General features: G+C 33.1%; 1 protein-coding gene across 3 annotated transcripts in view; it reads left to right on the top strand.

Annotated features, from left to right (window-relative positions):
* Positions 1–16,105, top strand: part of LOC148950634 (xanthine dehydrogenase/oxidase-like) — a 380,805-nt gene that overhangs the window by 181,482 nt on the left and 183,218 nt on the right. For all 3 annotated transcript variants that reach the window (XM_089092522.1, XM_089092520.1, XM_089092521.1), the window contains 2 exons: positions 1,860–2,063; positions 8,150–8,340. In XM_089092522.1, coding sequence (XP_088948648.1) covers positions 1,860–2,063; positions 8,150–8,340 — 395 coding nt within the window. The remainder of the gene's footprint in view (positions 1–1,859; positions 2,064–8,149; positions 8,341–16,105) is intronic.

Genomic DNA, 16,105 nt, shown 5'->3' with positions numbered 1-16,105 from the left:
TTTTTTAACAAGTAATTAACTGTAATATATTATAATATACGAAATAAAATAGCTAGCTAGTTGATCGGGGATTCTGTAGTCAAGCAAGGGTTTTCTTTTATCACGACTTGTATGACTTATTCGGGATTATTTCATTCTAAGCAATAGAGGCTGTGGAGGAGCATGGTTCTTAAAAGCAAGCTAAACTGTGTTCCATATATGTTATTCCGATAATTTGAGTGTCCTAGGTAAAAGTATTTTTCATATTTATGAATCTTTGGAGGTTTCGAAATTCCAGGGTACAAAATAAACGTGACAAATTGAATATCAAAGGCTAATTGGTTTAAGTCGAGAGAAAAAAGTGAGTTGAGATGAGTTTAGTTGCGATGAAAATATGAGGATAAAAAATGACATTAGGTACTGAAAAAATTGACCGATCGGATAAGGATGAAATAAGAAAGGACCACCAGAGCCAATAGGGCGTGAAGTTGATGTTTTAGTTGCTGGGTCTTTTTTAAAGAGATAGGTAGAAAACCTATTGCCCAGCTTTGTGCCACCGGGAATCGGATTCCGGACCATGTATTACCCCGTGGAGGGTCAATTCATTGTTAAGTCCAAGTGGATAACTTCATTTATTTGCGCAATGACGTAAAAAGATAACAATGATGATCATTAGGGACTGCAACGCAATTGGCATGATAGAAATTAATATATTTGGGAAGAGTGCGGAACAAGGTTACGACGTATTTATCATGCTTGCAAGTAAAATATATTTGGATGAGTTTTGGATACAGCTACCACTGCAACCATGATAGGGGTTATTTCAAAAGAAGCTATTCGTAAGGCTTTCCCCGCGATTGAAATTTTTTAGAAAAATAGGATGATAAGTCTTAGAAATAAGAACGGGAAGCTAGAATCCAAGGAGAATTTGTGCATGAAATATGTATCTTTATGAACATTAAAAGATTTTTGTCCAATTTGCAACGTTTTAATTATAAAAGACCAACAAAGTGGTCCTTAAAATAAAGATAAAAAAGTTCCTAAAAAAATTAGTAATGCTTATGCTATAGGGTGATGAAGACAACTCTGTATAATCCAGCTGAAAAGGGGGTTTTTCAAGCGCAGGACTTCACACGGCTGCCTTTATTTGGTTTTCATCTACTAAAGAATCAAACTGTCCCGTAAATAAATTTTTACTGCTTTTGAAGGTTTGATTCGAATCAATTTCTTTGTTACAAAATATTTTCACATAGACGAAAACTCATAGAAATGTATACTAAATGAATTTTAATTTGATGTTTTTCGTCTTTTTCTTATGCACGTACTGACATTTTTCAATTGATTTATTCACTAATTTATTTATCATTTACCTTTTTACAGATACTATCTAGTAACATTATGATTTTCTGTACTATATCTGATTTGGACAAAAAAATTATGTTAAGAGAGCGGGTTTTTCATTTTAGGTGTTTATTTTTCATTTAAATCAGTATAACGGAAAGCGATTTAGTGTCGGAGACGTATTGAAAACCCGAGAGAACGTCTTATTCTACAGTTCTTCTCTGAGCACCTCTCTCTTTCTATTTAAAAGTTTAATCACAATGATATTGAAGTGATACTTCCTTCCTTATCTAGAGATGCCAGAGTCGATTGTTTTCAAGTATTTTTAAGTTTTTGTAAAAATACCAGTTAATATTTTAGGAGAATAAAGATGATTACATATAGTTTTGCACAAGCCTAACCCCCGTGGCTAGGAATAATCACGTTTACCGCCACCTTCCTTTCGTTTTATTATCATAAAATTGTTGTTTTAACCTTTAAGTTTGTTCTTTATTATATTTTACTCTATGTTTGTTTATTATTTACGTGTTCTTTTATAGGCACTATCTGGTAATATTATGACTGGTTCACCTATATCTGACTTGAATCCAATACTAATGGCAGGAAGAGCCCAACTCCTGCTTTTAAGTGTGCAGGGTCAACGTTGGGTACCAATGGATGATAAGTTTTTTACAGGATACAGAAAAAATATTGTCAATTGCAACGAGATCATTCGTCAAATTTTTATTCCTTTCAATTCAGCAGTAAGTAATATTTTTACAAAGTGCATAGTTTTCTTTGATACCAGGAAAATTCAAAAATCACTTTAAACTTTTTCCCGCTTTTAACCTTTTCTCGGTCAACCGCTAAAACGATTTATGTACGAAGTGATCTACTGGGTGTGTACAATTGACTGTTTAACCGTGACTCGAAATAACGGAGCCGATGAATGAGAAGTATTTCTTTTCTCATATAGGTAAAACAACTTTGTGTAAAGATTAGAAAATCTGGCAATCGTTGGACTCGTGACATCAAGCACATTGAAAACATGTGTTTTTTACGGTGTATAGATGCTTTGAGTAAGAAACCTAAAAAAAGTTATGTAAATTGTTTCAGTAAATATGTTGGAATAAAAAATAAAAACCATCATTTAAGTTTATTATCTTATTCATTATATTGATCCTGTGGACAAGAGCTTAAAACTTCCACTTTGGGGATTTTTAGGTATGTTTAATTTCGCAGATTAATTTAAATAAGATCGCACCCTCTTTTCTGGGTTTTTCTTCCTTTTTTTGAATCTTTTCAAATTTTTCTTATACAAGCGTTCGATTCTGTTGATAGAAGAGCTTTAGCAAAGGTATACCAGACAAATACATTAATGTGATTAGTGCTATGTACGAGAATAACACTGCTGCTGTTAAGGTTGGAAATGAGGATAACAGGTGGTTTTGTATTAGATCAGGAGTTAAGCAGTGTTGTGTTCTATCCCCCTTTAAATGTATCTTTTTGATGGACTTTGTCTTATGGAGCACAGGAAAGGCAATGGGGCACCACGGAATCAAATGGGGAGGAAAAAATATCCTAGACTTGGATTATGCTGATGATTTAAGAATCCTAGATGAAAGTTTAAGGAAAATGAATGAACTGTAATAGGTTTTGCGAGTTCAAGGTGCTAGAATAGGTTTGAAAATTGATGTTAAGAAGACTAAGGCACTACGGCTAGGAGTAAGTGAAGATGAAAAGGTGACGTTGGGTAACGAAGAGATTGATCTGGTGGGCAGCTTCACTTACCGCACTATCATTAGCAAAGACAGTGGGAGCAGTGAAGATATTAAAAGTAGAATAGCCAAGGCTCAGGGTGTTCTGTCACAGTTAAAAAAAAAAGTTTGGAAGATTAGGAAGATAAGTCTGCAAACTAAAATTAGAATATTGGAAGGTACAGTGATGACAGTGGTCAAATTTGGCTCTGAAGCATGGACGCTCCGAAAACCAGATAAAGATTTACTAGATGTTTTCCAGAGAAATTGCCTATGGATTGTTCTGGATACCCTGCTGACTGACTGTATCAAACAGTTCGTGGTAACGAACTGTAAGTAAGGAGCGACCCGGCTCAATGGTAACCGAAACTCTAAAAAACGGATACCAATAGACCAATTGTGACACCAATAGATACATCAAAAGAATCAGATTTTGATTCTGATTTCAAATATATAAGTTTTATCAAGTTTAATTATACCCATCAAAAGTTACGCGCCTGAGAAATTTTGGCTGATTTTCTAAAAAGGGGGAAAAACCCCCTAAAAGCTATAGAACCTTAATGAAAATCATACCATAATATTCAGCTTATCAGAGAACCATACTGTAGAGGTTTCAAGCTCCTATCTACAAAATGTGGAATTTTCCATTTTTTGCCAGAAGAAAGATCACGGATGCGTGTTTATTTGTTTCTTTGTTTTTTTTTCTTTTTCCCAGGGGTGATCGTATCGACCCAGTGGTCGTAGAATATCGTGGGGGGCTCATTGGAACGGAAATTAAAAGTTCTAGTGCCCTTTTTAAGTGACCAAAAAATGGAGGGCAACTAGGCCCCCACCCACGCTCATTTTTTCCCCAATGTCACCCGATCAAAGTTCTGAGACAGGCATTTTGTTTAGCATGGTCGGAAATATGATAACTATGTCTTTTAGGATAACTTAATCCCCCACAGTTCCCAGGGGAAGGGCTGCAAGTTATGAACTTTGCCCATTGCACACACATTGTATTGGTTATTGGGAAGTATACAGACATTTTCAGGAAGGATTTTTTTCAGGTGGGGGGAGGCTGGAGGAGGGGGTTACTCGGGAGAATCTTTCAGTGGAGGATGTTTTTTGGGGGTAAGGGATATTTCTATGAAGGGGGCGCCGGATTTCCAAGCATTATTTAAAAAACGATCAGAAATTAAATAAAAAAAAACAAGTTTTCTCAACGGAAAGTAAGAAGCAACATTAGAACTTAAAACCAACAGATATTATTACGTATATGAGGGGGTTCTCCCCCATGTCAATACCTCGCTCTTTACGCTACAGTTTTTTTTAGTGCTTTCAAAAGACCTATCTATTCTAATTAAACGGTCTTTGTGATTCAGGGGTTTGTGAATTAATTTTTTTTTAAACTTTTAACGTAAAGAACGTGGTATTGACTAAGGGGAGAACCCCCTCATATACTTAATAACATATACGTAATAAAAAAAAAAAAAAAAAAAAAAAAAAAGCGATACGGCTCAATAGTAATCAAAACTTTTAAAAACGGAATTTTTATGTCAAAAAATGTATCAAAATAATGGGCTTATAATGCTGATTATAAATATATAAATTTTATTAAGTTTAGTATTACTCATCAAAGGCTACGAGTCTGAGAAAATTTACCTGATTTTTTAAAGAGGGGAGAAACATCCCCTACAAGTGAAAGAATTTTAATGAAAATCACACCATCAGATTCAGCGTATCAGAAAACCCTATTACACAGGTTTCAAGTTCATATCTGCAAATATCTGCAACCTTGTATTTTTTACCAGAAGAAAAATATACGAATATAGAAGTTCGTTACGTAAGTTAATTTGTAAATTACGTCAGAACAAAATTTAGAGACAGCCATTTAGCAAAAGAAAAGTAAAATTTTTATGTAAATTTTGTTTAGCTAAACGGAAAGCAGGTTGTCCTCATCTAGACTGTGAGGATTACAAAAAGAAATATTTAAAGGAAATTGGAACTTCCTAGGAGGGTGTAAAAAGGGAGGTTTTGAAAAGATCGGGATAGAGAGGAGCGTGAGTATATTTGTTGGCATCAGGCGGCTTGGGGCTGTGGTGAGTTAGTAGTAGTAGTAGTAATGATTTTGCGTCAGTAAGTCTGAAATTCCCGAATTTTGTATATTTGGATCCAGTATGAAAAGGAAATTCTTTTGATGTATATTCTGTTACACAAATCTTGCTTTTAGAATTTCTTTTTCGATTGACAAAGAGCGCAAGAGAAGTGTTTATTTAGAGATAATTGAAAAAGGAGAATCCACGTCTGTTCTGATCTCTTATAGTGAAATTCATAATGTAAGAGTTGCTTTATTACTCAATAGAGCATTTTACTTTAGTTTTTCTTTAATCTTACACAGTAGTTCTGAATGTTATTCAACTGTTTTACCTGAACTAAGAAAGATATATTCTATCCATTAAAAGATAGAAACAAAAAGAGTCTATGGAACATCTTCTTAAATACATTGAACATATAACAAGGGACAAACTAGAAAAAAAGTCAGTGATTGCGATTTGAATAGATCAGTATTAGGGTGAGCCATCCCCAAAAAATATTTTGAAGTACAGACGCCTGAAGCTAAGTAAAACTTCGAAAAAACCCAAATGAATTTGGTCTTCTGTAACCATGAAAGAGAATCATATGCTTATATACCACTACAGTAACTGCTGAAACGATGGCTTGCGCAGTAAATTTTTGGCTACCTTGGGCCATAGGATCTTCAAAACAGCTAAAGAGAGGAACTCAGTAGGCTATGGCACTGGATCCATGTAGTTCTAGTAAAGTCGTTATAATTTCTAAGGTCATTGCTATATATAGTAACCAATAATAAATTGTACTATGTTTTAAAAGGATCAACCTTTGCAGTTAAACTGCTTAAGCGCAAAGATGAAGGTGTTGCTATTGTTCATTCCGGGATGTGTGTAAGAGTTTCAGTAAACGAGTGCAATCTTACATTGGAACCGCGGGCGTGAAACTGTGTTTGATCGCTTTATTAAAATAACCCGCGGTTAAAGTCGCACACTTGTATAACGGTACATCTGTCCAAAGTCAAAATTGGTTCTAGCGCCTGTCCACAATCAAAACTACATAACACAAGTTTCAAGCAGTTGTAGTTTTAACCAACAAAAATGTTTTGAAATTGGGGCATGTCTATCTGCAAAAAAAGAGGAACATAAGCTAGACATGAGAGAGGGACCTGGGGAACATTGAAGCTGTGGAAATTCTTAAATTTCCCAAAGCTAACAGAGTGATCCAACTATTTGAAAAAGAAAATTACATATATGCTAATTCAAAAGATACATAGAGAAAAATAAGGTTTTCTGGAATGAAGCTTTCAGATTTAATGGATGCAAACTGGTATTTTAAAGCACAATCAATTTTATTTTACCATCATCGTTGGTATACTACAAAAGTTTATGCAGCCTCACCACTTTCTTCAACCAAATCAGTATTGTGCCTATTCTTGACAAGGAGGGATGAAAAGCTCTTTTTTTCTTAGCTCGCTAAAATAAAATGTGTTTTGAAGAAAATATGGATTTATGTAGGTCTGAATGGCTCGATAATTTTCGGGAAAGTCCTTGAAAAATTGTGAAGAAACAATCGTAGGCTAGAACTTGTATTACTTTTTTGCTTGGTGATCTGCATGCAATTGCTTTGATGACGAATGCAAAATTTGCATAAAGGTAAATGAAAATCAAAGACAAGTAAACTGCTTAATAAACTGGTGTCTTTTCCTAGACGTGGGTCCTATCACCAACAAAAGCAAAAATCTTTTTGACTAGATGGTTAAAATCTTCCACTGATACCATTGTTCATGCATTTAGTTTTCTGCGGTTGCAAGTTTTCATTTACTCAGTTTTTTTAGGTGAAATTTTCTGGACGCCGTTGTATATAATAACGTTGCAATGATTTTCAATGAAGCAAATTACTCCATTTGGCTGGGAATAAAGCTCAAATGCAAGACAAGACCTTAGCATGTAAAACAATGGTAGCATGTTTTTTTTCAGTTGCACCTAAAAGTAATGACAGATGAGCCAAGCAAAACATTTTGCAAAGACCGCCAGAAACAATAGCACTTTGCCTAATGAAAGAAATAACGATAGCACATTTACAATGAAAGAGAAAATACAATGACGATTACATCAAAAAACTATTACACTTAATTCGGTGCCACTTTTGGTGATAACCAAAAATCGATGAAAAAAAAAGAATGTTGAAAACTGTCTGGACAACAACCTAGCCACATCTTTACTCAGTCTCCCTTAGTGCACTGTGTCTGTTCACAAACTATAAAAAAAACTGTATACTTCTCCTTGTAAACTGGCTACAATAACAAACAAATTCTTGTTTAATTCTGCTCCTTTAATTTTCCTTTTTTGAAGAATTAAACAAATTTTTAGAGAACCTTTTAATATACCGGCCGAGAACAATACTTTCAGTGGATGTTGCACCAGAATTTCCATAATCTTTGACTGATCTTATCTATTTACTTTGGATTGTTATTTAGTGTGAAAATTGAGTACTTGTGCATTATGCGGGCCCACTGCTATAAACTGTATCAAGGAAACAAGTCACGAAACCCGTCAAACGGGCTATTTGCAAGAGGCCGCTATAGATAACTGATTGCAAATCGTAGTTTCTCACTGAGTTACAATATTAAACGATTGTATCTCAGGGTTTAGGGCGGGGGGAGGAAGGTACCTAGGTTAGGTTAGGTTACGTTACGTATTTAATCTATACTGTGTTTTATCCCCCACCCCGCTAATGTGCAAATATATAGCCCAAATTTGTTTCTAAACAGTTATATATTCATCCTACTTTATTTTATTTCATTAGCATTAACCAAACTTGACTTCTTCGCGGTGCCCGCATAATGCACCAGTACCGAAAATTGAATGAGTAAAATATATTAAAGCCTTTTTATTTGCCCTATTTTACCTTTTGGGTATGATGGAATTTTATTTAAATAGTTACTCTTCCCTTCAAGCCTAGCGCTCTATTGGCTCATTCTAGATATTTTTATGTGTTTATGTTGTATATGCACTTTAAATAAAGTAATTCTATCATTTTAGACAGAATTTATCTTTGCGTTCAAACAGTCTAAGCGTCGTGAGGATGATATCGCCATTGTTAATTCTGGAATGCGTGTAAACCTCTCAGTAGCCGACAATCAGGTTCATATCCAAGACGCTGCCTTTGTTTTTGGTGGAATGGCCCCAACAACAGTTTTTGCAAAGAAATCTGCTCAAGCAATAACTGGCAAGTAGGTGATTCTTACGGGTTTCTAAAATAATTTTTTTTCAAAATTTTCGATAGTGTTTTATAACCCTGCATGTTTCTAATATTCGTAAATCCTTTCAATATATAAATAGTGTTAATTGTTAAAGTCCTATATAATGTCAGTAGAACCCCCTTATCCAATACGACGACTACATAATTTATGCATGGATTATTGATTCACGAAGGGGACAGATTTCTGAGAGCTTAATTTACATAAGCGAAGGGGAGAGGATTTCTTAGAAATTGATCACCAAATCGACGGGGAATTATTGATCAACGAGGGGGAATTGAGAAACAATATGGCTTCTCTGATCTTTTGGCCTGAGAGATAAATTAATATTCTATTTTTAAATATGGCTTCTCATGTCTTTAGGTCTGAGAGATAAATATTAATATTCTATCGAAGCCATAATAGTGCAACTAGGAACACCTTAGATATATTTTCAGAAATTCATACGAGATCAAGACAGATTGAATATATTTTACGCGGGAAATGGTTTCCTGGGAATTTCAAATGCGACAGCGCAGGGATGCCAAAACAAAGGAACGCGCAGGAATTACTTTTAGGGGATTATTTGGGCAAAAAAAAATTAATCGGCATTGTAGGGATTTTTTGGGCGAAACAGTTTGAGACATTTTAGAGGATAATTTAGGGTGAAACTCTGTGGTCATTATAATACACAAGTTCCATTTGAACAGTGTTGTAAGGTCCCCTACCCAAACCCCAAAGAGCCCCCTCCCCGGACCCCAAAATGGCCCCCTCCCCCGGGCCCCCAAAGAGCCCCCCGGGCCCCCAAAGAGCCCCCCAGGCCCCCAAAGGGCCCCTCCCCCAGGCTCCCCAAAGGGCCTTCCTCCCCCGGGCCCCCTTCCCTCGGGCCCCCAAAGAACCCCCTACCCCCGGAACCCCAAAGGGTCCCCCTCCCCCCGCGCCCCAAAAGAGCACCCCTCCCCCCATTTTTTTAATACTTTTTTGCGCACTTGAGACATAGAAGGACCCTCCTCCCCCCAACTTTTTGGCTCCCCCCGAATATGTCCTTTCAGAACAAGTTCCTTTCTTAATATCCCTTCTGAACCAATTTTACAACTTGAAATACTCATCCTTATAACCCACAACTTTACATTATGGCTTTTTGAATACCCCAACAGCAAGCAATACTTTTTTATCGTGGTTTACCTTCTCACTATTACATTCTCTTGATGTTTCAAAGTTCATTTTGGATTTCATTCAATGAAGTGTAAGACTTGGAATATTTCAGTTGTGTTTTGTCGTGGTTTACCTTGTCACTATTACATTCTTTGATTTTTTCAAAGTTCATTTTGGATTTCATTCGTTGAAATGTAAGAGTTGGCATATTTCAGTACACTTTTCTTGTGGTTTACCTTGTCACTGTTACATTCTCTTGATGCTTCAAATTTGATTTTGGATTTTTTTTTATTGAAATGTAAAAGTTAGATTATTTCAGTAGTGTTTTATCGTGGTTTACCTTGTCACTGTTACATTCTCTTCATGTTTCAAAGTTCATTTTGGATTTTTTTTTTATTTGAAATGTAATAGTTGGAATATATCAGTCGTGTTTTGAAATGATTTACCAAGTCACTGTCACATTCTCTTGATGTTTCAAAGTTTGTTTTGGATTCTTTTTTCGTTGAAATGTAAGAGTTGGAATATTTCAGATGTGTTTTGTCGTGGTTTAGCTTGTCACTGTTACATTCTCTTGATTTTCCAAATTCATTTTAGATTTTTTTTTACCTTGGCACTGTTACATTCTGAAGATGTTTCAATCTTCATTTTTAATTTTTTTTTTTCGTTGAACTGTAAGAGCTGGAATATTTCAGTAGTGTTTTGTTGTAGTTTACCTTGTCACTTTTACATTCTCTTTATGTTTTAAAGTTCATTTTATATTTTTCTTTCATTGAAATGTAAGACTTGGAATATTTCAGTAGTGTTTTGTCGTGGTTTACCTTGTCACTGTTACATTCTCATGATGCTTCAAAGTTCATTTTGGATTTCTTTCGTTGAAATCTAAGAGTTGGAATATTTCAGTAGTGTTTTGTCACGGTTTAGCTTGTCACTGTTACATTCTCTTCTTATTTCAAAGTGAAGTTTGGATTTCATTCGTTGAAATGTAAGAGTTGGCATATTTCACTAGTGTTTTCTTGTGGTTTACCTTGTCACTGTTACATTCTCTTTATGTTTCAAAGTTCATTTTAAATTTCTTTTTTTCCTTGAAATGTAAGAGTTGGAATATTTAAGTAGAGTTTTGTTGTGGTTTACCATGTCACTGTTACATTCTCTTGATGTTTCAAAGTTCATTTTGGATTTCCTTCGTTGAAATGTAAAAGTTGGAATATTTCAGCAGTGTTTTGTCGTGGTTTACCTTCTCTTGATGTTTCAAAGTTCATTTTTGATTTCATTCGTTGAAATGTAAGAGTTGGAATATTTCAGTAGTGTTTTGTTATGGTTTACCTTGTCACTGTTACATTCTTTCATTTTTCAAAGTTCATTTTGGATTTCATTCGTTAAAATGTAAGAGTTGGTATATTTCAATACAGTTTTCCTGTGGTTTACCTTGTCACTGTTACATTTTCTTGATGCTTCAAAGTTCCTTTTTGATTTTTTTTTTGTTGAAATGTAAGAGTTGGATTATTTAAGTAATGTTTTATTGTGGTTTACCTTGTAACTCTTACATTCTCTTGATGTTTCAAAGTTCATTTTGTTTTTTTTTTCGTTGCAATGTAAGAGTTGGAATATTTCAGTTGTGTTTTGTCGTGGCTTACCTTGTCACTGTTACATTCACTTGATGTTTCAAATTCATTTTAGATTTTTTTTTGTTTAAACTCAAGAGTTGGTATATTTCAGTAGTGTTTTGTCGTGGTTTACCTTGTCACCGTTACATTCTCCGTTACATTCTGGAATATTTCAGTAGTGTTTTGTTGTAGTTAACCCTGTCACTATTACATTCTCTTTATGTTTCTAAGTTCATTTTAGATTTTTTTTTTTCATTGAAATGTAAGACTTGGAATATTTCAGTAGTGTTTTGTCGTGGTTTAACTTGTCACTGTTACATTCTCATGATGCTTCAAAGCTCATTTTGGATTTCTTTCGTTGAAATGTAAGAGTTGGAATATTTCATTAGTGTTTTCTTGTGGTTTACCTTTTCACTGTTACATTAACTTTATGTTTCAAAGTTCATTTAGATTTTTTTTTCCTTGAAATGTAAGAGTTGGAATATTTCAGTAGTTTTTTGTTGTGGTTTACCATGTCACTGTTACATTCTCTTGATGTTTAAAAGTTAATTTTGGATTTCCTTCGTTGAAATGTAAGAGTTGGAATATTTCAGCAGTGTTTGGTCGTAGTTTACCTTCTCTTGATGTTTCAAAGTTCATTTTGGATTTCATTCGTTCAAATGTAAGAGTTGGAATATTTCAGGGGTGTTTTGTCATGGTTTACCTTGTCACTGTTACATTCTTTGATTCTTCAAAAATCATTTTGGATTTCATTCATTAAAATGTAAGAGTTGGTATATTTCACTACAGTTTTCTTGTGGTTTACCTTGTCACTGTCACATTCTCTTATTGCTTCAAAGTACATTATCGATTTTTTTTTGTTGAAATGTAAAAGTTGGATTATTTCAGTAGTGTTTTATCTTGGTTTACCTTGTCACTGTTACATTCTCTTGATGTTTCAAAGTTCATTTTGTTTTTCTTTTCGTTGAAATGTAAGAGTTGGAATTTCAGTAGTGTTTCGTCGTGGTTTACCATGTCACTATTACATTCTCTTGATGTTTCAAAGTTCATTTTTTTTTCGTTGAAATGTAAGAGTTGGAATTCTCACTTTTACATACTCTTGATGTTTCAAAGTTTATTTTGTTTTTTTTCGTTGCAATGTAGAAGTTGGAATATTTCAGTAGTGTTTTGTCGTGGCTTACCTTGTCACTGTTACATTTACTTGATGTTTCAAATTCATTTTAGATTTTTTTTTGTTTAAATGTAAGAGTTGGCATATTTCAGTAGTGTTTTGTCGTGGTTTCCCATGACAATGTTACATTCTCCCGATGTTTCAACATTAATTTTGGTTGTTTTGTTGTTGAAATGTAAGAATTGGATTATTTCAATACTGTTTTTTCGAGCTTTACCTTGTCAGTGTTACATTCTCTTGATGTTTCAAAGTTCATTTTGGATTTTTTTTTCGTTTAAATTTAAGAGTTGGAATTGTCACTGTTACATATTCTTGATGTTTCAAAGTTCATTTTGGATTTTTTTTAGTTGAAATTCAAGAGTTGGCATATTTCAGTACAGTTTTCTTTTGGTTTACCTTGTCACTTTTACATTCTCTTGATGCTTCAGAGTTCGTTCTCAATTTTTTTTTTCGTTGAAATGTAAGAGTTGGATTATTTCAGTACAAACAAATAGATTCAGACATACAAACCAACAAAGACAAAAACATGGACTAGCAAACACCAACCCAGACATACAAACAAAAAGATTCAGACATACAAACAGAGAAAGATAGGCACTTTAGACATACAAACAAACAAAGACACACTTGGACTTGCAAACACCAACCCAGGCATTTTTTTAATTTATTTTTAATTTATTTTATTTGCGCACACGTGCGCGCACGTAAGCTAACCTAATCTAACCTAAGGTTTTGGTATTTCCTTGCAAAAATGTTGAATTTTGTATTTGATGTTTCAAATGTGTACTGTCATCTATATCTATTGTCCCCTCCTCAACACCTAGGTCTTTACTCTAAAGTTCAAATTTTGTCCCATTCTTTAAGAACGGCTCCTGTAACACAATGGTCGATATAGAATCAACCCAGTGGTCCTAGAATATCATAATAGGGTTCATTCGAAACATTGTATTTTTTTCCAGAAGAAGGATTATGCCTGATTAGAGTTTTTTTATTAATCATCTAAACAATCCTTTATATTATGACTTTAAAAAGCAAAAAATTCCAACATGGTTGAATGCAACCATTTCTATTTATTTATAAATATTTATTTATACAGCTGTATCAATGATACTCTATGATTGCTCATTGACACTATGTGGCTGTATCAGTGATGCTCTATGGCGGGTTATCGACACTTTCTAGTTAAATGTAGGTATGAAATTAGTAATTTTCACACAGTGGCATGATAAACACCTTGTATCATACTTAGAACAAAAAGTGAAAATGAATTATTCAAAGAAAGTGTGTACACACGATAAAATCATCGTTGTGTTGAATACCGACAAAGATAGATATTTACAGTATACCGAGCGAACATGATGACTTATTTTATGGAACAGATTTAAAAAGTTCAAAGTTTATATTATATTAATAATGTATAATAATGTTGTAACATATTTATATGTTAATATTCTACATGTTGTTATTTCAATAAAAATATTTTATGCATTACTTTATTATATTACCATTATTTTAGGGTACGTTAGCAAGTCTAACGTTTAGAGTGTTTATTAAAAAGTCAGAGATGTAAAAAAATATAAAAACAGAATCGATAGACTACTGATGATATCTTCACACGTATAGCTGCAGATGGAAGCACAGTCAGACAGATACACGGCTATAGTCTGAGGGACAAGCATGAAAAGATAGGTTTATTTAAGGTCACTTAATCTATTCAAAAGATTCTTCAGATACCATAATAAATAAAAAAAAACGACTACTTGTAACTTAAATAAATACATTAAAATATACTTGAATAATTATTTTAAATATTACTTAACTGTATATATTTTAATGATGCTTCAGATATTAGAATAAAAGGAGATTAAAACCACTCTATTTGCAACAAAAAATAAATAAATATAATATATGCGAAGAATTATCTTAAATAATACTTACATGCATCTATTCTAAAGATGCTTTAGATACCTTAATAAAATAAATAAAAAAAAACGACTACTTGTTACAAAAAAAAATACATTAAAATATATATGATACATTATCTTAAATTTTAATTAACTGTATATAATCTAAAGTTGATTTAGATATCATAATAAAAAGGAAATTAAAAACAACTCTACTTGTAGGAAAAATAAATAGGTTAAAATATATGTGAAGAATTATCTTAAATATTATAGACTAAAATAAATTTGAAGACTTATCTTAAACATTACTTAACTGTATCTATTCTAAAGATGCTTCAAATACCACAATAAATGAAATTAAAAACATTTCTACTTGCATCAAAAATAATAAAATAAAATATATGTGAAGAATTATCTTAAATATTACTTATGTGTATTTATTCTAAAGATGCTTTAAATACCTTAATAAAATAAATTTTAAAAAAATGTCTGGGTTAGTGTTTGCAAGTCCAAGTTTGTCTTTGTTTGTTTGTATGTCTAAAGTGCCTGTTTTTCTCTGTTTGTATGTCTGAATCTATTTAATTGTACGTCTGGGTTGGTGTTTGCTAGTCCATGTGTTTGTCTTTGTTGGTTTGTATGTCTAAATCTATTTGTTTGTACTGAAATAATCCAGCTCTTACATTTCAACGAAAAATAAAATCCAAAATGAACTCTGAAGTATCTAGAGAATGTAACAGTGACAAGGTAAACCACAAGAAAACTGTACTGAAATATGCCAACTCTTACATTTCAACGAAAAAAAAATCCAAAATGAACTTTGAAACATCAAGAAAATTGAACAATGACAAGGTAAAGCATGACAAAATAGTACTGAAATAATTCAACTCTTTTATTTCAAAAAAAAAATCCAAAATGAATTTTGAAACATCAGGAGAATGTAACAGTGACAAGGTAAACCAAGACAAAACTATACTGAAATATGCCAACTCTTACATTTCAACAAAAAAAAAATCTAAAATGAATTTTAAACATCAGATGAATGTAACAGTGACAAGGTAAACCACGACGAAACACTACTGAAATATTCCAACTCTTACATTGCAACGAAAAAAAAATCCAAAATGAATTTTGAAACATCAAGAGAATGTAATAGTGACAATTCCAACGCTTACATTTCAACTAAAAAAAAATCCAAAATGAACTTTTAAACATCAAGAGAATGTAACAGTGAAATGGTAAACCATGACAAAACAATACTGAAATATTCCAAATCTTACATTTCAACAAAAAAAAAAACAAAATGAACTTTGAAACATCAAGAGAATGTAACAGTGACAAGGTAAACCACGATAAATCACTCCTGAAATAATCCAACTCTTACATTTCAACAAGAAAAATCCAAAATGAACTTTGAAGCATCAAGAGAATTTAACAGTGACAAGGTTAATCACAAGAAAACTGTACTGAAACACGCCAACTCTTACATTTCAACGAATGAAATCGAAAATGAACTTTGAAAAATCAAAGAATTTAAGAGTGACAAGGTAAACCATGACGAAACACTACTGAAATATTCCAACTCTTACGTTTCAACGAATGAAATCCAAAATGAACTTTGAAGCATCAAGAGAAAGTAAACCACGACAAAACGCTTCTGAAAGATTCCAACTCTTACATTTCACTGAAGGAAATCCAAAATGAACTTTAAAACATCAAGAGAATGTAACAGTGATATGGTAAACCACAACAAAACACAACTGAAATATTCCAACTCTTACATTTCAAGGAAAAAAAAATTAAATGAACTTTGAAACATAAAGAAAATGTAACAGTGACAAGGTAAACCACAAGAAAACACTACTGAAATATGCCAACTCTTACATTTCAACGAATGAAATCCAAAATGAATTTGAAATAACAAGAGA

Source organism: Artemia sp. Qi Xiang Cuo, chromosome 7 (assembly GCF_049724085.1).
Source record: "Artemia sp. Qi Xiang Cuo chromosome 7, ASM4972408v1, whole genome shotgun sequence".
Taxonomy (NCBI): domain Eukaryota; kingdom Metazoa; phylum Arthropoda; class Branchiopoda; order Anostraca; family Artemiidae; genus Artemia; species Artemia sp. Qi Xiang Cuo.
This window is presented reverse-complemented; position numbering and strand designations above follow the sequence as displayed.